We start from the raw sequence: 25,225 nt of genomic DNA, 5'->3' as shown, positions 1-25,225 counted from the left end.
GGCCTGCTGATGGACAAGGCCACCCCTCCCCAGTTCTGCAGGGTTCTGGAACACACGCTGCCTCTCCACGCCCCTCCCAGGGGCCGGAAGGGCTTTCTTGGGAAACTCTTGGCATCTTAACGCAGCCCTGTGGATGTAAAGATCTGTAGCCTTTTCTTGAGTGTGCTCTTGAAGGCAGCAATTGACTCTGGTGACTAGGGCAGGACCGTTCTCCCCACCTTGTGCCCCCAAACCCACTTCCGAAGGGAGCGAACCTACAATCCTGATCGCTGGCAGGGAATATTTTAATCAGTCTCATCTGCGACACCCTAAGACGACTCTTCAAGTAAGGAGTAAGGGAAACAAGGGGACCAGAGACCAGGGCTGCCGGCCTCTTTCCAGAAAGAACAGACTCTGCCATCCCTGACCATTCTCTTGTCCTCATGGGCACTTCTTCACCTTTAAGACACTCTTTCCCCTGGGAACAACTCCCTGGCCCTGTGGCCTTCGATGTCTTCCAAGTGCAGTGAAGCTTGTGTTTTCTTGCTTCTGTCCCTGAAATTTACCTGTCCCCCTTTACATCCCATCACTGCCTGGCTGAATAAGGGGGGTATTCAAGGGAATATCTGGTCTGTTCTTCTGGTTCTCAAGTACCAGAGGGAACTTCAGGGCCAATGGCCTCATTTTTGTCCCCATGGGATGAGGAGTGACTCCTATCAGCTAGCAGAGAAAGACAAGACATTTTCCAAAGTGGGAGACCACTTCGGGAAAGCCAGCCTCTTAAAGTTACCCCATGTCCTGGTCTGTGTTCAGTATTCCCCTCAAACAAAGCCGGGTGGTGAGATCGTGGGCCTCTCTCTTCTGCATCAGGCTCACCGAGCAGAGGAGGGGAATTCAGAAGAGCAGAAGGCAGCTGGTGGGGCCTGGCTCTGGGCCTCCATCAAGACTCCTTCCAGTCCACTTGCTCCCTAGTTGCTTTTAATAAGTCAAAGCTCAGAGGTCCGGACGAAAAACAAGGGGAGAGGGGAAGAGGCTAAGACTCAGTTCAAGTTAAAGCAGGATTATTTATTTTAATTAGTTATTCATCCCGACTTCCGGTATGACACCTTCTACATTGTGGCTCATATTTAGTTTCCCATTCATCTCTCATCAAAGGCTAAGAGTCCCTGAGTATCTATCTTTTCGCTTACACAGAATCTTACGTGGTGGGGTGGGGTGGGCGGGCAGGGGGCTCAGTGAATTTGGGCTCGGAGATTAGCAGTGGTTAAGTATTAGTGCACCTCCCCTGCCAGGTAACATGGTATGGTAGGTAGATTTTGGTTTGGGATGGCTGTGCCTTGATTTACCTCTGGGAATGACTTCTCTCACATACGGGAAGCTGTTTAAGTGCCTGCCTGTTCCTCGCCCAAGGACAGGCATGCAAACCTTGCAGGGTCAGTCAGATTCATTTTTCCTGGAATCTGAAATTTGAGCAAAGTTATCAATAGTCAGAAACCAATTGAGCCCATTTGTTCATTATTCACAGCAGTGTACCCAGGTGACCCTGGTGAAGAGTCCTGTGTTTTAGACCCTTGATTCTATGCTCCTTCCTGCCCATGGAGTTTCCAGTTCTGGTTCATTCCATCCTGGTTTCTGAGCCTGATTTCCAAGCCATTGAGAAATCAGCTGTTCCCCCTCCCCATCCCACCCCCCACTGCCCCCCCCCGCCCCCGCAAGCGAATTTCCTTTTGGTTTAGACTAGCCAGGATTGGTTTCTGTTGCTTATTACCCAAGGAGCCCTAACTCACACCCACAATAAACCTAGGTTTCTGAGCATCCCTAAGTCACAATTGGCTTCAGAATATTGCCCCAAAGCTGTGCTAGAAGCCAGTGAAGTCTTCTCATTTACTCCGACTCCGTAGTAATCATTTCCTAGAATCCATCTCTTTAGTTGTCAAGTACATGTTGGTCATTAAATGACTGTGGTTTATAACTTGCCTTTTGGTTTATTTCAGTACTTTTTTAGTTCAATTCAGACTCAGCCAAATCTCTCCACCCTGTACCTGGAAAACAGGCTGGCTTCCCACATGGTCTGAGGCTTGATGCTCCTCAAACACAAGCTGGGGAAATGCAAACTCGGGCAGGATTTTTGCAAAGCAAACTAGAAAACTGTAATCAAGAGCTTCTAAAATGTTCTTTCTTTCTGAATTAGTAATTCAATGAATTCAGGAATTTATCTTAAGAAAATTGTCAGAGAAGCATAAAAAATGAGTAGCATATTTATTACAGTATCGCTATATAGTAGCAAAAACTTGAAGATAATCTAAATGTCAACAGCAGAGAAATGATTAAATAAACAAAGGTCTATATTCATATGTAATATGTACATTCAAAATCAGTTTTATAGAATATTTAATATTGTGAAGAGAATTCTCACACTATCTTGCGTACCAGGAGAGACAAACAAACCAGGACACAAAATCGTAGGTACAGGATAATGGCAATTTATTTTATTTAAATTGGGAAGGACTGCACCAACGTAATGGCAGTGGTGTCTCTTGATGGGTTATCATGGACGGGTTAGTCGGCTGTAAACAATTTGAGGGTAGGAATTGTCTCTTACTTAAGATTATAGCTCTAATTCTTAGCTCAGGTCCAAGCACATAGCTTGCTAGTGAAATAATGAGTTTCTTTCTATTTTTCCATGGTTTTCTTTTAAAATAATAAATGTGCTTTCTATGTAAAATTAGAAAAAAATATTTTAGGCAATAAAGCTTCAGTGCATGAGATTTATTGAATTCCTATTTATGCTTCAAGGTCCTATAGTAGTTTTAAGACATGGCAACAGATAATTGATTACGCTATTCACCGAGAAGTGAGATCTGTGTCTCCTCCTTTTAAGTGGGACTGCTTCCAACAGTGAGTGTAGTGGAAATGATGCTATGTGGCTTCTGAGGCAAGATCACAAAAGGCTAGGTAGTTCTCCCCTCGTTCACCAGTGCCCTTGATATTGAAGCCCTGACCTCAGTGTAAGAGGTCAACCATTCCGAGGCTGGTGTGTTGGAGAGGCCATCTGGGAGTGCTCTGGTGGACATTCCAGCTAAGCCTGTCCTTCACCCCAAGTGCTTGGCATGTGCATGAGGAAGCCATCCTGGAGGTAGATGCTTTCAGCCCCCTGCCCTTTGAGTCACTCCCAGCCGACTGGGGTTTGGAAAGCATGGAGCAGAAGCAAGCTGTCCACACTGTGTCCCATCCAAATTCCTGACACAGGGACTCCCTAAGCATTAGAAAATGGGGGTGGTTTTATGCCACTAAGTTTGAAGTGCTTTGTTAGACAGCAGTAGATATCAAAACTGTCTCACTCAAATTTCTCCCTCTTTGTGACAACTTCCCTGAGCTTTCCCGTCCTTTCCACAATCCTAAGCCCAAGATTAAAATGTCATTCTTGTCTCCAAAAGCCCTTGTTTATGCCCATATCAGAATCTTGACTCATCTTGTCTTTCTCCAGAAGGTGATGAGTCCCAGGAAAGTTACTCTGAGTCATTTTGCGTTCTCAGAGCACTTAGCATGGTGTCCGACACGCCGAATCCAATTGATGGTCTTTCTATTCCTTTTGCTACTATTATAATGTACAAGAGAGATGGAGATTGACAAAGAAGCCAAATTTGGTGTGAACGACAGGCTTTCATGGACTTCTTTCTATCTCCGTGTTTCTGAGTTTCAACTGAACATCACGATGGGATGGCATTATACCTGTACACGGTCCTGATGTCTTAGTCAGTTGGTGCCGCCATGACAACATCCCATAGACTAAGTGGCTTAAACAACGGAAATTTTTTTCTCACAGTTTTGCAAGCTGCGAGTCTAAGGTCAAGGTCAAGCTGATTTGGCTTCTCCTGAGGCTTCTCTCCTTGGCTTGCAGATGGCAAGGCTTCTCCCTGCTTCCTCACAGGGTCTTTCCTTTGTGCACGCACATCCCTTGAGTCTCTTCTTTTTCTTCTAAGGACACTAATCCTATTAGATTAGGGTCCCACCCTGATGTGCTCATTTAACGTTACCTCTTTAAAGGTCTGATCTCCAAATACTGTCATAGTAGAGATTAGGGCTTCAACAAATGAATTTGGGGTGGTAGCAGACACATTCAGTCCATAATACCAAGAAACATTGGATTCTTAGTAACGTTTACATTCCTTGTAGTTGTAGATGTCAGTGAAAAGAATTAATGAACTCAGTGATCCAAATTCTATCCATAAACTTTTCTGGTTGTAAGTTCCAGGCTTATGCTGTTCTTGTTCTCATGCCCCTTTAAATAATGGCCCGCTTAAGTGATAGAAATCTGTGACAAGTTGCTCTTCTCCACAGCCAGTGACAAGATCTTATTTCGGGTAGGTTTTGTTTGCTCGCTTGTTTTTTTGTTTGGTGCTCAAGGAAACCTCAAATAAATCTTCAGTATTATTGTCAGCCGCAACACAGTGATGGTTACAAAGTGACACATGACACGTTACTGTGTACCAGTGGGCATTCTTCTATCGTAACCCAGTCGGTTTACCGAAGCTGGATAAAGAGCATCAGTAAAGGGGCTTGGGAGAGAAACTGCTGTAAACAGTCAAAGGATGATTTAAGGACATGCAGAAATGCCAGGAGCTAGAGTGGCTAGCAACTACTATTTAGAATTTTCTTCTCAAATTAATTTCTAGCAATTTCTTTTTCTGTCAATCTGTTTTTATCATTTTTTATCATGTTGCATAAATGAGAGAGTAAGAGAAAGCGAGAGAGAGGGAAGAAGAGAGACAGAGAGGGAGAGAGAGAGAGAGAGAGAGAGAGATAGAGAGAGAGAGAGAGAGAGAGAAAGGGAGAGATTGAGAAATACAATCTTCTACTGAATTGAATTGGATTTGGGACTATTTTATGCCCATATCTCTGAGCTTCAGGTGCTGAACAAGACATGCAGCAAATGTTCAAGGTCACACATTTGTTCTTTGCAATTCAAATTAAAGTGCACCTATTTTTCCAGTTTTGCCCCTTGTTTTCAGCTGGCCTGTGTCACATATTATCAAACCGGCCCTCTCAGCACCCCTCCTCCCACTTTACTTTCGCTACTTGAGGAATAAGAAAACGTTTCTTGTTATGATTCATGCTATCACTAATGCAGGAGCCACATGAATCAATCAGCTTATTTTCACATAATGTAGCATGTTTACACAATTACCACCCAGCCTGCAAGGAGTGTTCTAATATTTGAAAGTTCTTTAGGTGAAAATGTATCCTGAAATACATTTATCTGCTAGTTGAAATTGGTAAGAATTTTGTTCCAATTTGTAAGGTTTTATCTCTGCTCAACACTATAAAGCCCTTAAAATTTTCTCTATCTTGAGTTGTCTGAAGGTAAGAAGAGATTCGATTTGCTAAGAGTCCTTGTTTTTGACATAAAGACTAATATCCACTCTTGTGCTGTACTTCGCAAAGCAATGACTCACGTTAAAAAACCTGTCAGGATCATGAATCCTCCAGATAAAATGAACCCAAGTCTTGCTTTCTTCATTAATTTTCGTATGTGCTCTCTGCTGCTTCACTCCAGAAAAGAGGCATAATTACCGTCTTTATGAGTCAGACTCATAGCCCTGCACCTGTTAGAAAATTAAAAAAATATTTTCCCCACGTCACATTACAAAGGGAGGCCCATTGTTCTCACGCAGTTGCTGGTGTTCACTCATTTGACAAAATGACTATAGCGGAGGCTTTAAAAGCCATAGTGATAATGAAAAACAATGACTAGAGACATTTCCAAATGCCAATACATAAAGATAGTAACATGAACTTGATAAACTCTGATTTTTTTTTTTTTTAATTGTTCATGGATTAATAAAGGAGAGTCTGTTTCTCCCAGGCATGACACAGCAGCAGATGTAGGCAGTTCAGAACTGTTTTCGTAAAACAGACCCCAGGTGGTTACTTAGGTTTGGATATAGAATCTAGTCAAAGCTAACTATGGAAGATTAGATATGTTTGAATATGTTATTGGTATAAAGATTAAAGAATAATTCTAAGTAAGTAAAACTGATGTCATGACTTAAAAACTATCCAGCTCAGGAAGGGGCAGGGTGTGATAAAACATCTTCACACAGCCGATTTCTTGCCTAAATGCTGTATAAAGAGATAAAGGTCAAAAGACTATTGTTTTGCAGATGACAGATGTAGTGTTTGATCTCAATGCCAAAAAAAAGAGCATCAACTCTCTCCCCTGGGCCGTACTTTCCCAGTGGCCGCAGGGCATTTCTGTACAAAGCTAACTTGAAATTTAGTGTAAATTAGCAATATATGCTACACTGTCAGTAGACTGGGGCACAGGAAGGAGAGTTCTGTTAACAGTCACACTCAGCCCAGCTTACAGATAACACTTTCTGGCCTTCTGTGTACACCAAGAGGGAAAAGCAAACAGTAGAGAGGAGGTACGTGCTGTTGGCCAATGGCAGTAGCGTAAGTGAAACAGAGTGTGGAAACGCCTAAGAAATGAAGGATACCAATGCAAATTCTCATCCTTTGAATCTAGGCCTTTTCGATTGAGTTATTTTTCACATTCTTCTCCTTTTCCATAAGCCATGAATCAATACTGAATAAATTATTGAAGAATCGATTCAATAGGCAATATGTAACTTATGTTCTACATCTCTTAAAGAAATTTCTTATTTCACCCATTTCTTTGTAAAATAATTATGAGTTCAGTGGTTTATTAAACTCCTAGAGTTTATTTAAATACGGGTTGGAGGATTGTTTAGGAGAAATTTGAAACCAGGACGACCAATGCTTTGTGGTCAAATATTGAATTGTTATCTGCAGAAAAGCGGGGTTTTGACTTACCTCCCTAAAAACTTTTATAGTATTTAATATGAGGAATTAGCTATCTGGTAAAGATGTTCTTTAATTTATTACCTCAGTATACCAATTGGCACAAAGAATTTAATAAATGTTTGTTGAATGAATAAATGATTGAAGAGACAATGATATAAAATTTAAAAGTATGGACAATCATTTTATTGAAAAATCAGCATTACTTTTCAGGATTAATTTTAGATAGCAATGTTTGTTCTAATTTGCTATGGACTAAAAATAACCAAAGAATAAAAATAAATAAAATATACATCCTGGGATTTTTCCAAACAGAAAAATATATTCTACATTAAGCATTGTATTAATTTGCTTCTCCTAGAAGCAGATGACTAGAGGAATTTTATAGCTTTGAATTTCTATATTAGAAAAAAAGAGAAAGGTTTAAAATAATTACACTAAGCTTGCGCCTTTCTAAGGAAGAGAGAAAAATTAAAGACTAAATAAATAAAAGGAAGTTAACAATAAAGTTAAAATTCAGGTACTCTGGAAAGTAGACATAAGACAGAATTTGAAATGAGCAAAGTTTATTGGGGAAAATTCCTGTAAAAGATAAAGCGTGGAGAGAAAGAGCAGCCAGGGAGAGCACGATGCAGGTCTGACACCCGTGAATGGAGAGGATGTAGTGAGGAGGGTTTCAAAGTAAGAGCTCCAGACTGTCTCGGCCAGCCCAGGGGGTTGCGCCCATAGACAAGTGGAGGGTCTTGCCCTCAGTTGGTAGAAAACACAACATCTGTGAAGAGCTATAAAGTGAAGCACAGTAAAACCAGCCATGCCTGAACTTACTTGGAGATCTGAGCAGCACATGTAGGTAGATTGCTATAGTCTACCCCTTGTGACACATGGATCTACTTCCTTTATACATCTGGGGCACAGATCCACCATGGTTCCTGTATTAGTTATCTACTGCTATGTAACAAATTATCCCCAAATTTAGCTGCTTACAGATCACACATATTTCACACAGTTTCTAAGAGCCAGGCATCTGGGAGTAGATTAGCTGCATGGTTTGGTTCAAAGTCTCTCACAAGGCTACAGTCAAACTGTGGCCAGAACTGGAGTCATTATAAAACTCAACTGGGCTAAAGAATTTGCTTCCAAGCTCGCTCGTGGGGTTGCTGGCAGGCCTCAGTTTTTCGCTGGCCTGAGGACTGCTTTCTTCATGTAGGCTCTTTCTGAAAGCTGCCTGAGTGTACTTATGACAGCAGCAGCTGGGAAGTCTTTTATAACCTGATCCTGGAAGTTACACAATCCATCTTCTCTTGGCTGCACAGACCATCCTTGATACAGCATGAGGGGAGCACCCAAGGGCATCAATGCCAAGGGTCAGGGGTCACTGGTGGCAGTCTTGGAAGCTGGCCCCTACAGTTCCCATATACCTCCCTTCCTAAAGGCACACTTGGAAAAGGGAAGTTAGTGGAACAAATTAAATCCCATGTCACAGCAATCAGTCTTGGGTCACAACTGTACTCATTGTCTCTCCCTCTTTACTATCCATTCTAAATTCCCCCACCTTCCATATCACCTCTGCTGGTCTTCTGGCCTACTGGTACCTGGGCACAGAGACTCCAAAGTGCCCTGGTGGCACCTGTAGCTTGTAATTCAATGAGAATTCTTTATGTGCTTTAGGTGAGATGCACCCCCAATGGCTCTCAGGACTTCTAGCTCTGCAGAGCCCAGAGTTGTAGAAACAGGAAGGAAAACTTATGTGAAGTGTCATTGGAATGATGGTAAGTGGGGCCACTCCTGTTTCCATCCTTCGGTTCCCAGAGTTCTGTATTCTTCCGACACAGTGCTTTATAGATGTCTTCGATTCAGGGCGTATACTGATTGCTGGATGCTGGCACCCCATCTTCACAGAGCACTGCCTTTAGTTTGTTGAATTAGGTATGTTAAAATATTTGCCCCGTGAAAACAACCAAAATGCTGGATAAAATAACAAAGGAAACACTTTCAAAAGGCATCACCAAGATGACACAAAAGTAAGGATTCTGCCAAGATCAAAAACAAGACAAAAGTAGCAACTTTGAGAGAGGAGAACCGAAGCCAGCTCTCTCAGTGTTTCCGCCCAAATTCGGAAACCTCAAACTTTCAAAAACTTTTTTGATAGGAGAGGACAGGAGATAAAGCCTTGGGCCCACACAGAATTGGAAGTCTTTTAAGAAACTCTCACATAAAGCTGGAATCTCAAAGAACTTTGCCTTCAGTTGAAGGGTGAGTAACTGCTATGCAGAAGGAGACACCACCACATCTGATTTGATCTTGTTGCTGGAGAAGAGTGGTTGGAAATCTCACTTGAAAATTTGTGATTATAACCTCTCCCTCCATTTTTGTATGAGTTTCTATCATCTGTATCTGAAAAATTGAAAGAGAAGAATTTTAATTAAAGTGCTCCCAGAATGTTTGTATAATCAGCTGGGAGGAGCAAATGCGAATCTTTTCTGGAAGAAAGTCATCTCAACCCAGGTCTTAAAGAATTCCTATAAAGATATAAAATTCCAAAGAACGTAAGCTCAGAAAAACACACACACACACACATAGGCATACTCCACTCCGTTCCGATGCCACCGCATCACACATGCAAGAAAATAAAGCACCGTGAGTGAGAACTGGCAGAATCAATAGGCAGCAAAATCGGATCTGTAAGGATGATCAGACACAGAATATAAAATAAGCATGTTTGGTGTGGTAAAGAAATGAATGTTTGTGAGCAAGGAATGAGATATGGTTCTTTAAAAAAAAAAAAGTCAAGCAGACTGAAGAAAAATTGGATTAAAATTTTAGAAATAAAAAACTGCTTTGTGTGGAAAGATTATGATAATGGGTAAGTGGAGGAAGGCCTGAGATACACAAAGAAATAGTGAGCAAAGAAATCGATAAATATATTGAGTAAATCTAAATAAACATTGACTACATATAATAATAATGGAAATTAAAAGAATTGTGAACAAAGAAATTGGTAACAAAGGTAAATCTAAAACAATGCCTCTAAATAATAATAATAATGTCTAATTTGTGAGGTTAAAGAAGCAAGATAGAATACGAATACTGGTCAAACTATAATACAAATTGGAACAGGGTAAAAACCTGTAGTTAAAATGTTCTAAGCTTCTTGCATTGTTTGGTAGAGCATCAAGAAATTAAATAAGCATGTGAAAATGTCTAGGGTAATGCCTAAAAATAGACATAGAGATCACTACTCCCAAAGGAGCAGAAATAGGGGGTGGGGAAGGAATAAACAAAAAAAGAAAAAAAATCTATTCAGAGGATGGCAAGAAAAGGGGGAAAAAAGATAAGAGAAATGGAAAGCACATAATAAGATGGTAGAAATAAATCAAAGGAAGAAAAGCAAAGACAGAGTCTTAAGATCCTCTGCCCCCAAACAGAATGGGAATGTGTACACACTCTAAAATGACAGGTGTTAGTTTCATATTGTTAGTCACAATGAAAAAATGAGCATAAACGACCTTTGCGAATAAAAGGCTTTATTCCACAAAAGCAACTTTAACTTTTGAAGACTTATGTCCCCAAAATGGACTTTTTATAGGCAATTTCTAGGCGTACTCTTACGATTACTAAATTTAGAACACGTGTTTATTTTTGCAAATTTTGGTCTTTGACTTTATCTGGAGAGTTTTTGCTTGTGAACAGCTGCATCATTTGTTATTTCTCTCTCGTTTTGTACCAATCTTAATACTCTTTTTCTCCTTTGTCTGTTTTTAGAAGGACCTGCCTTTTTAAGGCTTTGGCTAGGACACCATATTCTAGAAATAAATCAGAAAGCACAGGACCTAAAGACTTAACATAGAAAATGACACATTTAAAAAAAAAAGGAATTTTAGGCCTATAATATTTGGCTTCTACAGGATGCTACATAGCTTCCTAAAGCATCCTTTTAAGATTCTTCAGTCAATCCTTCATGTAAGTCTGTTGTTTTTTTTTTCCTACATACTATTTTCTTTTGTTCTATAATGCTTTTTCCATTGGTTCTCAGCTGTTTTTTAAAATTTCTTTTTCTTGACTGTTCATTCTCAAATGAGGCAAGATTTTTATGTCAACACACAGGGTACAGGGACATCTCTCAAGTTTGCTCTGGGATAAGGGTCATTTCCCTTTTCAAAGAGACAACCAAAGAGGACAAGGCGATGCACCTGGTCACCCGTCCAATTTCCTGCTAAAAGTGCTTATTTCCCAATCCAGGCTTTGCTCCTTGTTAGCTGTGTGAATGGATGAGTTGCTTAACTTCTCTATGCCTCAGCTTTCTCATCTGTAAAATAAAGCTAACAAATATGCCATCCTCATAAGTTGCGGAGGATTCAATGAAATACTTTTAAAGCTCTTAGCACTGTGTATTGCCCATCATAAAACATAAATATCAACTATTACTATCATTGTTACTACTACTGTATTATTGCTATTACTGCTGCTACTACTAGTAGTACCGCTACTGCTACTAGTACCACAACTACTACTAGTACTGCAATCACATTGCACTCTTCTGACAGGGCATACTTCTTTCCCGGTGCTGCTCGGGCGCCGATATGCTGAGCCACTGCTGGGCTTGAGAGAATTCTACTTTCCAGGGTATGATGTACCACTGCCCACGTCTCCCTCCCCACCACCACTCACACAAGCTTCTTCTTTAGCCTGTTTTAGAAGTTGTCCGCTCAGAATGTTCCCAGCAAAGTGGCCTGGGTGCCTTGAGGGACAGCATCCATGTGGCAATCAGTGGGGGGTCCAGGTTCTTGCTGTGACTTTGTTGACTGTGTGCTGTGCGTATGTGACTTATCTTTTCCAACAGAGGGCTTTTAATGGGACACTGGAAAGGGCTGCACCACGGCCTATTGGCCAGATGCCATGCCATTTTTCCCTGGAAACTAGTTCCTGCTTTTAAACTGGGAACACGAAGTGAGAACATATGCCTGATGCTTGTGAAAACTGCCCTTTCACCAGACGAGGAGGACTCCACGCCTTTTATTCATGTCCTTTTGGTAATGAAGGACAGTCCCTCAGTCTAAGCTGCAGCGAGACCCTGATCCTAACTAACCTAGCTGGCTAAAAAATATAATAGCCCTATTATCACACACACATTTAGATAAGTTAGGAGATTTGAGGCTCAATGATTCCCTCAGGAGGGCTAAGACTAAATCCAAAGATGGCCAAGGAAAACTGCTGAGATGACATCCTCATGATATTTCCAGGAAAAGTCAGAACCTTTATGAGAAAAGCTACCTACTGAAACCCATAGTATTACATTTGGACTAAGATTTGTATTAAACCTTTAATGACTGAGTTTGAATAGCACATGAATACATCGTTTCTTCATAAAAGTTTAGCTACTTTTATACTGAGGAAGGCCAAAAGAGGCATAAATAATAAAAATAAATAAATGAACAGTTCATAAAGACTTTGTGGGTAAAATACAGTCAGGATCATTCACTTGGGTCACGTGCCCTCAGACTCAATCGGACACCCACCCTTCCCTGTGTCTGTCCAACAGCTGTCCTAGTTCCTACAGGGGGAGGGATTGGGACAGGAACTCTGGGTGTCTGGGGGCCATTAATAATTAAGAGTGTACCTATGAAGTTAGCATTAGAAACATTTAGGACATCAGTAACTAAAGTAAGAACAGCAATATAGACTTTACACATATATGCTAGTAAAATGCATCATGACCAATTTAAAGCAACAAATTACAGATGGTTTGACAAACATTTTTAAGAGCCTTTAATACATAAGCAAAACAAACTCTAATATTGGTTTATGACTATATCTGAGTCATTAATAACATTAAAACATGGAAAAATATCTCTTCTATTACATAAGGCCATCTCTCCCTACCAATGTACTATGTCCAAAGTACAAACAGTAAAAATAAGTATAATCCCTTTTTCTCCAAGTTAATGAGTCATGTAGAAATCAAGACTTTGGTGATATTAACAATTATTGGATCAGAGTTCCAATCATGTTAGCTACAAAGAATTTAAGCCCTCCCTGATCCTAAACTTGTTCTCTACAGGAGGTAGATATTTAAGGAGAACTTTTTTCTTGGTGATTACAGGTCCTCCTTAGACTGCATAAAATGGATGGGCTTGGTCTGTTCTGGGGTCCCTCGAAATAAGAGTGTATTAAGAGTTCCAGGGGACGTGGTCACAGAGAACCACAAGACCACCACCAATACTGTACTCGGAAATTTTCCTCTTCTGTGATCTGAGGCTCCAGGCCAGAAGAAGCATGAGGTGGCTTTCGGGGTCCTCTCTCTGATGCTCTATACTCTTGGCTGGAGGCAGCCTAAGGATCTGAGGTCTGGGACCCCGACCCGATGAAGTACTCTAATCCATTGTGCCCCAAGTAGCAAATGCTCTGATGCAAACAAGATCCTGGTTGACTTGACTTGCTAACTTAGAAGAGTGGCCTTTAACATGGAGTATATGAAGGACAGTCCCTCAGTTTGGGTACTTGGAGCAATTCATGATCTTAAGTTCATAGGCTTCCTCTATTCTCGACTTAGAAATACCCCTGTTCGAGTAAAGCGTCATGCTAGAAACTCGATATTATAGTCCACGCTGGGATTTTCTGAGTTCACTTACAAGGCAGATTGCAGTGATGGAAGTTAGACACTTTTGAACTAATGATTCTCTTCTTCTATGCCCTGGTTTTGTTAAAGTATACATCCGAGGGACACTTTCATGAAAGCAAGGCAAAAATAACATTAGTAAGAAATGTTGACTGTCAAAAATGCCCCCTCCTACAATACATTTGAATATAAGCAGTTCTTCATATTTATCCCTGGGAGACATCATTAGCTGACAAGAAATTTTAAATAGCAAAGCAGCATAGGCTACTTTTAAATACAACTAGAATGTTTTCTTAGACTATCAAAAATTTCCTAGATATAAGTTCATGAAATCTTTCCACTTGGCACTTGTTAGTCAATGATGTAATTAAAATAATTTTTTTCAGCTACTGCTTGAAATGTTTATTATAATGCAGTAAAATCCTCATCTTGTTTCATCTCTGAATGTTTAATATTTCCTATCTACTATTAATAAAAATAATTCCTATGTAAAGACCAATTACCTTGACTGCATCTAATTCTTTTTCATTAAATGTAAAAGGAAACATTAAAGATTGATTCATCTCATCAAAAACTGTAATGTTCATAGAAGTTAACTTTTATACTGAATAATTATCAAAATTTGTAGTATATATGTTTTAAATAGTAGTATATTAATAACTATAATTATTTTATCCAAAAGAACTTTATAAAATTATATATATATATATATATATGTGTGTGTGTGTGTGTTTTTGTGGTGATTTAATATAATAGATAAAAGGTTTACAATTATAAAAATATCTAAAGTAAAAGTTTCATTTTTAAATGTCTACATTTATAATATATTGGTTATCTTTACAACATCCTTGGCAACTATTTAAATTTATGATGAAATACTTTAGATGCCAACTTAAAAATGTACAAGAGGTACAAGGGGAAGATTTTTTTTTTCAGGGTACATTGGCGAAAATATTGATTTACAACTATTACTAAATAAGGTAGTGGATTCTTTTCTCCCTAACTCCACCTTTTCTCATTAACTCCAGTTCTATACTGAGTACTGTGTACTCCTCTGAAAAATAAAAAGATTCTAGTTTTGAGAGCCTATGAGATCTCAGCTTAAACCTGCACAATTTTAAAAGTCTAGTAATAGAGAATGGAAACTTGGCCCTGGTTTTTAAGAAAGTCTGCTTTAAATCCATGAAAAGAAGTAGTCACTCGAATCTTGGCAATAACCTTAATTCCCTAGAAATTTAAGGTTGCAGATAAAAAATTACAACTGTAGAACTGACTCACTTTAAGAAGACAAAAGACAGAAGGTATCTCTTTAGATTAATGTGTTAAGACCACATCAAGCTCACTTCAGAGAAAGGTGGCTCTATCAATGGTCCACAATGCAAAGCCAGATGTTCAGAAACAAATATATAGTTTCTAATGTTAAATTTTATGATAGTCTATAATTAAAAATACTTCATTATTCTAAAATATATGTCTATCTATTTCTTGGGTTCAAATTATTATAAATGAGAATAATAAACAGTAATAACAAATAACCATGCAAGTATATTAGTGAAGGTATTCAAAACCTTTTTAATGGCAAATGAAATCAATCCCTTTCATAATTTTCTGAATTCAAAAAGTTTAAAAACTGTGGCCACCCTGTGGTATAATGAGATGAGCTGACTCAATGATGAGCATAATGCCTTATTGTGTTAAATACAGATTTTGAAACTGAGAATCTGAATCAAATTCTTATTCAATTGCTGCTAGTTCTACCTTAAAAAAAAAAATCGATCTAGGTGTAAAACCACAAGTTACAGTTTTATATCTAAGTGATTAAGAACTACTTTCAGGGAAAGTAATGGTACTCTAGTATTCCCTTCATAATTCTAATAAATTATCTAAGTATTCTGTGTTTCACAAGCCTCAAAAGACAACCAGAATTACCAAATTTTTGGGAGGGAATCAGATATTCAAATATATACCATTATGAGATTAAAATTTAAGATTTTCAATGAGTTGCCAATGATCAAAACAAAAGTATTTCTATTGGATTTTTTTTTTTTTTAAATAACAGATCTCTAGTGCTTTGGGGGCTCAGAAACTTGGGTGATGATAGAAGATATTCATGAATATTAATTGAATATTGATTTCCTTTAATTCACTGGTTTCCTGGAGAGTTGCAGATTCACAATCAATAGGTGAAAAAGTAGAACTTGAGTGCAATGGGAGCTGAGGTGTTGAAAGGGTCAACACCATGTGGGAGGTGGGGATGGGCTTCAGAGTACCACTGCTTCAGTTAGGCATCAGGAAACTGAATATAGCAAGGCCATTTCTGTTCAACACCAATGCACAGCTCTTAAGAGGTAGAATACGCCAGGGCCAAGGGCACCACTGTGAACAGCGATTCACACACTTTTATATACAAACCACCTGGAGATCTTATTAAAACCAGATTTCATTCAGTAGGTTTGGGTGTGGGGCCTGATATTCTGCATTTCTAACAAGCTCCCAAGAGACACTGATCCTGCAAAAATTTCAAGCACTGATACTGTTCTTCCAGTCTAGAAATGAGATGTGTGACCTCATCTTCCAGTCTAGAAATGAGATGTGTGACCTCCAAGCTGGAGGCCCAGGCTCTCTCATCAAGTTGGCTGTTAAGCAGCTATAAGAATGGAAAATTGTTTAACCTTTAAGAGATCTATTATCTCCTGTAAAACTACAGGCATATACCAAATGATGTGTCAAGTCCCTTCAGAACTACATAAGGATTTTAAGAAAAACCCTATTTTTAGTTTGGCTGCTATCTTCTATATTTTTCCCCATAAACAGTGAGCAAAAATCAGAACGAAGTGTTATTGCATTATATTACTCTCAAAGGTCACCATCCAGTTGTGTTTTGAGCCAATATGACAGCTATTTTTTAATGTCACTTTCCACATTCTTTCTCCATAATTCTTAGAACACTATTCAGATTTTATTTTCCTTTAAGAATTCTATGAATTCTGAGTCTGTGGGGTTAGCTATCTGCTGCCTGAATGAAAATGTAGTTCTTATTATTTCACATTTTTCAGAGAAGCTGTAATATTCTTAAATAGAGAGTGATCCTTTAATCCGAGCCAACTTCATACACTGCACCCCTGCTAAGTGCAATGGTGGGTAATGGTTGCAAAGTGCATCTAATAGGGAACAAATTCTTTCCTTTCACTGAATAGAATTTGAGTCAGCTGCTTCCTGTTTATTCCCATTATCAACACTTTATTCAGAACTTGATTAACTCTTGTCTGGACTACTGTACTAATCTACCAACTGGTGTTCCACCTCCAGCCTTTCCACTCCATAATTATTCTAATACATCCCTGCCAGAGTAATATTTCCAAATTTCAACAAAGTGCTTCAAGTCAAAATCCTGCACCAGGCCCTTATTCAACACCTTCGTGCTATGGGGTCGACCTACCTTTTCCAGGTTCCCACTACTTCCCATAACCAAATATTTTCTACACTTCCCATATCCATGACTGTTTATTCATCTTTGCTACCTGGTATAAATTCTTCTTAGAAACTCTACTCCATTCTTCAAGACCGATTATAAATTCCAGTTCTTGCTTAAACGTTTCCTGATTCTTGCAGCAAGAAGTTGAACTTATGCAACACCTTGCTTTTGATTCTCTTCTCAACACCTACCGCCTTATAATTTCTTTACGCGCTTTCTCACTGCTCTCTACTATACAATTCTTGGGCATCTGTAGTTATGTTGTAATTATATCCGTAGCTCTCACAGTGCTTTTTAAACTTTCTGTACTTGCTGAAGAAATAAGTCAATGTAAATACAGCTTCAGTATTAACCTATGATAAAGATGTTCAGAAACTTTAGTCTTATCTAGTATTTATTTAGGGCGAATTACTTAATCTCCGTGACCCAGTATTTGTGTGTGTGTGTGTGTGTGTGTGTGCACGCGTGTGTGTGTGTGTTGTGTGTGTGTGTTTGGGGGTTAGGGCTATCTAGTAATTTTTTTTACTCAGTGAATATAAAGTACTATGCTATATAAATGCTTGAGAAGAGAAAATTCTTCTGACTTTCTAGATCATGGTAAATATTGTCATAGGATAAATATGTTTCAGATTCGACTGCTGTGTTAAGAAAATTTTACATATGAATTCAAAATATACAAACATGCTATGTTCATACTTAAGATTCTAAAGATTTAACACAATCACACAGTCACATTGGCTTTACAATTTATTACTACACAGAGTTAATATTTCAAAAGAAAAAGCAGAATTTCTTCCTTAAGATACCATAGACAACACCTCAGGAATTATCCAATATTGTCTGTCATGGTTTGGGGACAATTGAGGGTGTCCTGTGTAAGATACAGTGTACATTAATTGTTTTCTTAAAACATGAAAGTAAAAAAGTTTTAAATATCCATAATCATTATAGGATTTGTGAACCTTGGGAATATACCCAATTGATTTCTTGTGATCAAGAATATACAACACAATGACTAGGAACTGTCAGCTGCAGTGTATTAACACTTTTAGGATAGTAGGCTGTTCTGTCGGTACAATATTGTAATAATTATAAGAACTTTAAAACTGAAGCTTGAGAAAATCTGTTCCATAATCAAAGAAATTAGCTATAATCTATCTATAATATTATAAACAAATTTTAGACTAATAGAACATTAAAATTTCTTAGTCTTACATAATTTTCAGTATTAATGTCTTCCAATCAATACCATTGCCAAAAAATATAGCTTTTAAGTAGCTCTGACTATAAATATAGTAATTTAATCCAAAACTAAAAAACTGCTTGAGAAATCTATGTTAACTATAGGGGAATTCTCTCACCTTTGTCCCATAGGAGTTGAAGAAGAAAATCAAATAGGGTTATAATTCCCTAAGGAATATTTTCTATGATATTCTTTTCTTTTGGAACCTATAAATCCTTTTATTGAGGTCATGCAAAAGGTTTGTCTATAAATTAAAACTTAATATCCATTATATGAATTTGAGAGACTTACTTTGTCATATTTACTACTTTCTTAATTTTGCTGATACTGTTTTATGTCAGGAGTTTGCTCATCAGTGAAAAAGTCAAGGAAGATCTGAAGGTGTTCTTAACCCCCAGGTCACATACTCTAGTGTCTTTCTTCAAAAATATAGGCGCACAGCTTAAACTGTACCATTCAAGGTCTAGGTTGAAATAAATTTAAATCTTGTCTCCCTGTTTATGGAATTCCTTCTCTGGTATACTTGTGGAATATAACTTATGGAATATAACACAACCTAACTTACTGCAAATCATGATTCTATTCTCAGAATGATTACTTATGGAATTACTCATTGTAAAAGCAAGAGTGTAACAACAAACCAAGAAACCAGGTTTTGCACTGACAGTCTTTACATCCTTTCGAAAAGTTTATGTGTGACTATCTTTATAAATTTAAATAGGTTTATAATTTAGGAAAAATGTATCCCTATGGTTTTTGAGGAGAGAGCTGTAATTGCAAGACTGTGGAAAAGCATGCATAATCACATAATAAAAACTGTTGCCCCAAATATTCTCTTATGCTTTTGCCAAAGCTTTCACTGGCTTTTGCCATCTACCTTATATCATGAGTATTTATAATTTAAACATGTAAACACCAGAGCAGAAACATAGAGGTCTAGTGCAGTGGTCTCTGGAGCCTGGCATGACTACTGCTGACATTATATATGATTTTAGGGGGTATACCAATTAACATTTAGTATTTTAATAGATACACATCTATTTTAAAGTGTATTAGAGAAAAACATACTAGCAAATCGACCTCATCACACTGATTCATCCTTGGGTCAAGTTTCCTTTTTACATAAATTTGAGATTAAAAAAAGGGTTCATTTAAAGAAAATATTAGGTTAATACAGCGTAGGTGCTTCCGACAAAAGCCATGATGGAGGAGGCCAAGGCATCTCTGGTGAGTGGAGAAGGTTGGGGTCAGGTAACACTGGTTCTGGTTCTAGCTCTGTCACCAACTAGTGGACAAGTCAGACCTCTTTGGGCATCTATTCTTTATTTGTAAAGAGATGTTCTATGATGTTCTCTTGTCAAATGCCATTATAAGGAACATCAATCTCTGTAAACCAAAAATAAGCATCCTAAGCCTTAACTCAGGATGTGCTCACTTCAGCTGGTCAAGGAAATCAGTGGACCAAATGTGGAACTATTTTGAGGTTAAAACAAAACATCTACTACTGGTAGATTAGATCAAGTCTTTGAGAGATTGTAGATAAACTTGATTTTGCTTAGTAACTTTAGCTGTTTTATACATGGGAGGGATTCCAAGTACCTTTGGATTCTCTCATCAGTGTGATAGCCAAATAGCAGAGAGTTTTACCTGCCATATTTCACATGTCTTACTATCATTCGAATCTGGGAGTAAGAAACCTAGATGTCCTTGATGCAGTCAGATGAAGGATTTAAATTAGGCCAGTCTTGGAAGAAAAATACACTTCTTTCAGATGGAGAAAAAGATGGATGAACACTGGGTGAAGGTAAAAAGTAGTGTTTTAAGAAACAGGAGAAGCCTGAAGCTTTAAGATAACTTAAAATGGCTGGACTGGTTCTTGGTTTTAATTTTTCACTCTGAAAACAGAAAACATGTTAACCAATTACCCATTTTTAGGGGTGATAAAATTTGAACCCCAGATTAGTGTTATGTGCCTCTACTAAACTCTCAAATCAAAAAACCCTGAGTACCAGAAATCAATCAATACTCTCTACTGAGTAATCTTTTCATGGCCAGGCTGTTTCCTAAAATGATCTCTATAGTTTGAAAAGTAAAGCACCTTTTCCTTGAATTGGAGTTGCTTATTCCTTTTTCTAGATCTCCAGCGCCCCAGGGAAGACTGTCTTCCTAAAGGTTAGCTATCGCTACTTCTGATCTAGCCTAAAAAGAAATAGGACTCACCAATTAGATTGTGAGGTGAAAAGAGAAGATGGTGATGACGACGATGATGAACGCTGAATATCTGAAGTAAGCGATTTGGAAACTATCTAAGGAATAAAGTACTTTCATTTTCTATTTAGAATACTAAATACATCTATCTATTTAATCTATTCAACTTAACAAACAAATTAAAAAAACAGCAACAAAAGCAATACAGTCTATTTCTTCTAGGGATAGTTCTGCTTGTAATGACACACACACACAAATAAAAAAGATGCTATGGGTGAAAAATTTTACCTATTATCTCTAAAAGGGCATGTTCATAGAGCACATCTAAACATACAATACAAAACTATAGAAATTGGCCCTCTGGAATACCAGTAACTTCATTATCTGTTGTAATTTCAAAGGCCTCCTGGAAAATGTGGCTTTGCCACTTCCTAGCTTTTACAATTCTCTTGTTTAAAATATCTATAGGCAGGCATTCTTGGTCTGTGATACTAATTTGATCTTTGTCACCCTCAGTTACCAGTGTCTCCGGCACTCTGAGAAATACCAAGCAAGCCCTGTGGAGCTGCTCCCGACTGGATCAATCACTGCTGAGTCAGTCTCCTCCGCAGAAGGGCAGCCAGCCTGTGTCTGGTCTCGTTTACTGAAGATGCTCGACCCTTGGGAGGATGTGGGTGGGGGAGAGTGGGCAAACCTGAGCTGCTGACCCCCTTGGGCTGACCTGAGGTTGGGGAAGTGGTGGGTTTGGACGCTCCATGCAGGCTGGGGATTTTGATGCCTTTTTCGGAGCTCAGTCTTCCGAGGCTCCTCTCTCCCTGATTACTGACCACAGCAGCAGAGGTTAGGCTGCCCTGGCTGAGGGAACACGGTGACAACGGTAAACTTCCACTGAGCTTCTTGAGCTCCAGAAGCTGTTCTCTGGCTTGACTCAAAGCTTCCGTCAGTTCAAAGCGTTCTTCACACTCCCTACGCACTGTTTCCTGAAGAAAAGTGTTCTGAAATGAGAATAAAGCGGGGCGGGGGGAAGCATACCTAGCTTTAAACAGTTTACATATGGATAGTTCTTGGCATTATAAATTGAGAACTGAACTGGGAATCAGAGCCCTGTGCTCTTTGATTATCCATGAACACTCTACCACGTGGACAGAAAAGTCAAAAACGTGAATGATCTGTGAAGCTGGAAAGAATTTAAGAGAACATTCGATTCAGTCCTTGCAGTTTGCAGAAGAGGAACCAAGAGTCAGGGTCACTCAGGTGGAAGTGGTGCAGCTGGGGCTGGAACCCAGCACCTCATGCCTACCTCAGTGGGATTTCAACTTCTCTGCGCCTTGTGTTTCAGACACTAAGTCCTGCCCATGTGATGTCTAATCATTAATATCTGTAGTGTCGTTAAATATGTTAAATGTGTTATGTTATACGTTATGTTGTAACGAAGGTAGACTGCAATACTATTCTAAGACAAACAAATAAAATAGCTTGAATTTGAAGACTGAAAGAAGAAAATATATCAGCTATAGCATTTAAACAATAAAATCAGTTACTTTGTATGATGCCTTCTCAATAGAACCTAAATACACTGACCATTTTATATTCTGTGAGATATATATCAAAGTAAAGAACATTTCCTATTTTTAACTCCATTCAGCAATCATTTATCAAGTTGCCAGAAGCTATAGTGGATATAGTGCCTGCCCTCAAGAAGTTTGCAGCCTCGTAAGTCTGAACAGGGTCACTCTTTTTGTTCCCAATAGAATTTGGAGCCAAGGGTGGAAGCTATTGGGGTTTAAGTCAAGGAAGAACATTTTTAATAGCCAGAGCTGGCTGAAGGATACCCTGAAAGGTTGAATCTCACTCGACTGGGACATATCAGAGAAAACTTAGGCTTCAAATGTGTGCCTGGACTAGAGGTCATTAAGGCCCCTTCAAATTCTTAGACTCTACATTTCTAGATTAAGAGTTACTAATCTTTCATCCATAGAATTCATCAAAATTACTTCAAGGCCTATGGTAAGAATTAGGTCTTAGATCTGACTAATGTCCTGACATTCATGTCTGCATGTTGTCAAAAAAGAGTCTGAAAAGTAAACAAGTCAAAGCGATATCTGAATAAATAAATACAATTAAAATGATTGTGGTATAGAATTCTTCAATTAAAAATGAACTTCCATCAGTTTAGCTTCTTTGTGAAAACAGCCAAGACATTCTCAAGCCTATCAGTGGAAAGCATTCTTCTAAGGCTTTACTGACTAACCTGCTGTCAGTGGAACTAAATAACAAAGCATCTGAGAAAGCACCATCTTCCTGTATTTCAGTTTCTTTTGATTATAGTCAGAAATCCATTCAATTTAAATTTGGTAATCAATATTGAAGAATGTGGAGTAATTCCAGATTAACAATTGCAGACTAATTTCCTATAAAATCAGTGGTGTGTTTGGGTCACACAAAGCCTCACATTTACACATATTATTAACATACACACATGATCAATGTATCCACATATATTTTTCAAATCATGAGGGATAATTACTTGCTTCTAGTTATTTTCTTCCTCCTCCTCCTCCTCCTTATTTATTTATTTATTTATTTATTTATTTATTTATTTATTTATGAAAAACAGGAGACCAAGGATGGTGTTTGTGGCTTTATCATCTGGGTCTCATGAACTCTACCTGAAATACTTGTTGAAAAGACAAGAGAAGGAGGGCTAGAGAAGAAGATTAATAAGATGCTACATTAGGTGTCATCTCATTTCTTGCTCCCGACAACCATATTTGACAAAGAAAGACAAGGAAGCTTAGACTGGTTATATAACTCGCTGAGAATAACCTAGTTCTAAAGTAGTGGGGCCCTGCCTGCTTCCAGGGACCTGTTCCAAGCTGCCTGTGTCTAAATTAATTGTATAATTAATTACATCAAGCGTGCAGGAGTCATTTTGTTCGAGGACACTGGAGCAATAAAAAACAGTAAGAGTAAGGTATTATTTGGTTTTGCCCAAGTTTTCTACACTTAATCTAAACTTTCTTTTGAAAGGAAACAATATCAATGCATTATGTTTCCTGTCTACTAGTAAACTGCCAAAATATGTTGAAGTGATTAGATTTAATGGGTTTTCGCTAAATTAGTATGAAAATGCCTTTGGTTAAGAAAGCTATGAGCATGCACAATGGACAAGTGGTTACCAAAGGGGAAGTGGAAGGGGGGGAGGGGGAAGTAGACAAGGGAAAGAAGAGATAAAAGAAAAGAAAAAAAAAGAATAAAAGAATAAAAAAGAGAAAAAAAGTAAAAAAATTTAAATCATTTCTTCAATTAAAAAAAGAAAGCTATGAAGAAGAGTTAATTTTATTTGAATATACAAAAGAAAAAAATGGATAACAGTTAACAATGAGGTCAATAAAGTGGTGACATGACTAATACATGCACCAATATGAAAGGATAAAGTAATGGGTGATGTGATGACAAGAGCTCTCGTTAAAAGAAATATAAAATTCGATCCATTTACTAAAATTAAATTCGAGTCTCAGAGGAAAGGAGTAATGCTCTATAGAAAACATTCATAAAGCAGGTCACTTGAAAGCTATTTCAAGCAAGTGACACGCCACTGAAGGAAGAAGTGAAAAGGTGGAATGAACCCAAAGATGTTCCCATAACAGTAATAACGGAAGCAAAGTGCCCACCAGCTCCAGATTAAACTGTGGAAGGGCTGCTGACTATCTTGGTCTGGGGCCCACTTCTCTGGAACTCATCCTTCTTCAAGGCTACTAGCTTCCAGAAAAAAGGATGAATCCTCTTCTATTATTTCCCAAACGAGGAGGACCTCTGAACTGAAAGCAGGATCCGAAGCTAGGACTTCTATTTTTGTCTGTTCTACAAACACTATGATATCTCAGATGAATCCCATAATATCTGTATATCCTCTTCCACCATTATCTCCTCCTTTAAAATTAAGATTATAATTCAGTTTGTACAACCAGCAGTTCATGTATTATCATTTATTCAATTATAGAGAAAAAAATAGAAATAAGACACATCGAGTTTAGAGGATTGCTATTTCAGAGGTGGAGTGTGTGAGGCAGGACAAGAGTACAAGTGAATATAGCCAGAGTCAGAGTCAGTAAGACACATTAGTGGAAAATTCCGCCACATGTGGAAAAGAATCATTCACTCGTGGTTAGATTGCTTACAGCAATTTAGGCAAATCAATTGTCTTTTCGAGTTGTCTTTTTGGAAGGCTGTTGCAGAATTTTAATATTTTCATTGAACAACATGGGAAAATGTGTAAAATGGAATATGTTCGGAGAGATTGAAAATCATGGGCAAACATGAAAATAATCAGCGAAGCCGGAGCATTGTAAGTGTTTTAGGCAAAATTATCACTGGCCATATTTTAGCGTAGTGAAATAGTATCACTGGATTTCAACTAAACTAGGTCAAGATGAAAAGGGAGCATGAGCCAGGTGAAGAAAGGGTAGTGGGGTTTTCCAGGCAGAGTGGGAAGTGAGAGAGGGAGAGGCACATCTGAGGATGACGCGTGGCTTAGAATGACTCAAGCGCAGAGTACACAAGGGGAGAAGAGAACAAGACTGAGGCGGGGAAGAGTGAGCGGTGTCACACGGAGGATTACTTACTTTGGTTACATCCTAATATTAGAGTTTTAACTCAATTCTGAGTGGCATACGTAGTCATCGAAAGATTGATTTCAAGCAGGGGGCTTACACGGTCCAATTTGCATCAAAGGAAAATCTCTTTGCCAGCTCTGTGGAAAATGGCTCAGAGTGGGCAAGATGGGAGGAAGGGAGGAGGCCAAAGTTTTCATGGAGAAGGTTCCTATCCTGACTGTCCCTTGGTTAGGTTGGTCTAGGGGAGGGAGAACTAGAGTTCC

At 38.5% G+C, this 25,225-nt stretch overlaps 1 protein-coding gene across 12 annotated transcripts in view; it reads right to left on the bottom strand.

Annotated features, from left to right (window-relative positions):
- Nucleotides 1-7,125: 7,125 nt before the first annotated feature.
- The window catches only part of LEKR1 (leucine, glutamate and lysine rich 1), a 171,189-nt gene continuing 153,089 nt past the window's right edge, over nt 7,126-25,225 (bottom strand). For 9 of the 12 annotated variants that reach the window (XM_011379335.2, XM_023524320.1, XM_023524313.1 and 6 more), the window contains one exon: nt 17,277-21,341. In XM_011379335.2, the coding sequence (XP_011377637.1) occupies nt 20,931-21,341 (411 nt within the window). In that variant the 3' untranslated portion in view covers nt 17,277-20,930. Of the gene's footprint in view, nt 8,770-8,810; nt 9,199-17,276; nt 21,342-25,225 lie in introns of those variants that run through there. The other 3 variants (XM_011379394.2, XM_023524340.1, XM_011379350.2) reach the window with 3 other exon arrangements.

The sequence above is a fragment of the Pteropus vampyrus genome, unplaced genomic scaffold (assembly GCF_000151845.1).
Source record: "Pteropus vampyrus isolate Shadow unplaced genomic scaffold, Pvam_2.0 Scaffold12, whole genome shotgun sequence".
Taxonomy (NCBI): Eukaryota; Metazoa; Chordata; class Mammalia; order Chiroptera; family Pteropodidae; genus Pteropus; species Pteropus vampyrus.
This window is presented reverse-complemented; position numbering and strand designations above follow the sequence as displayed.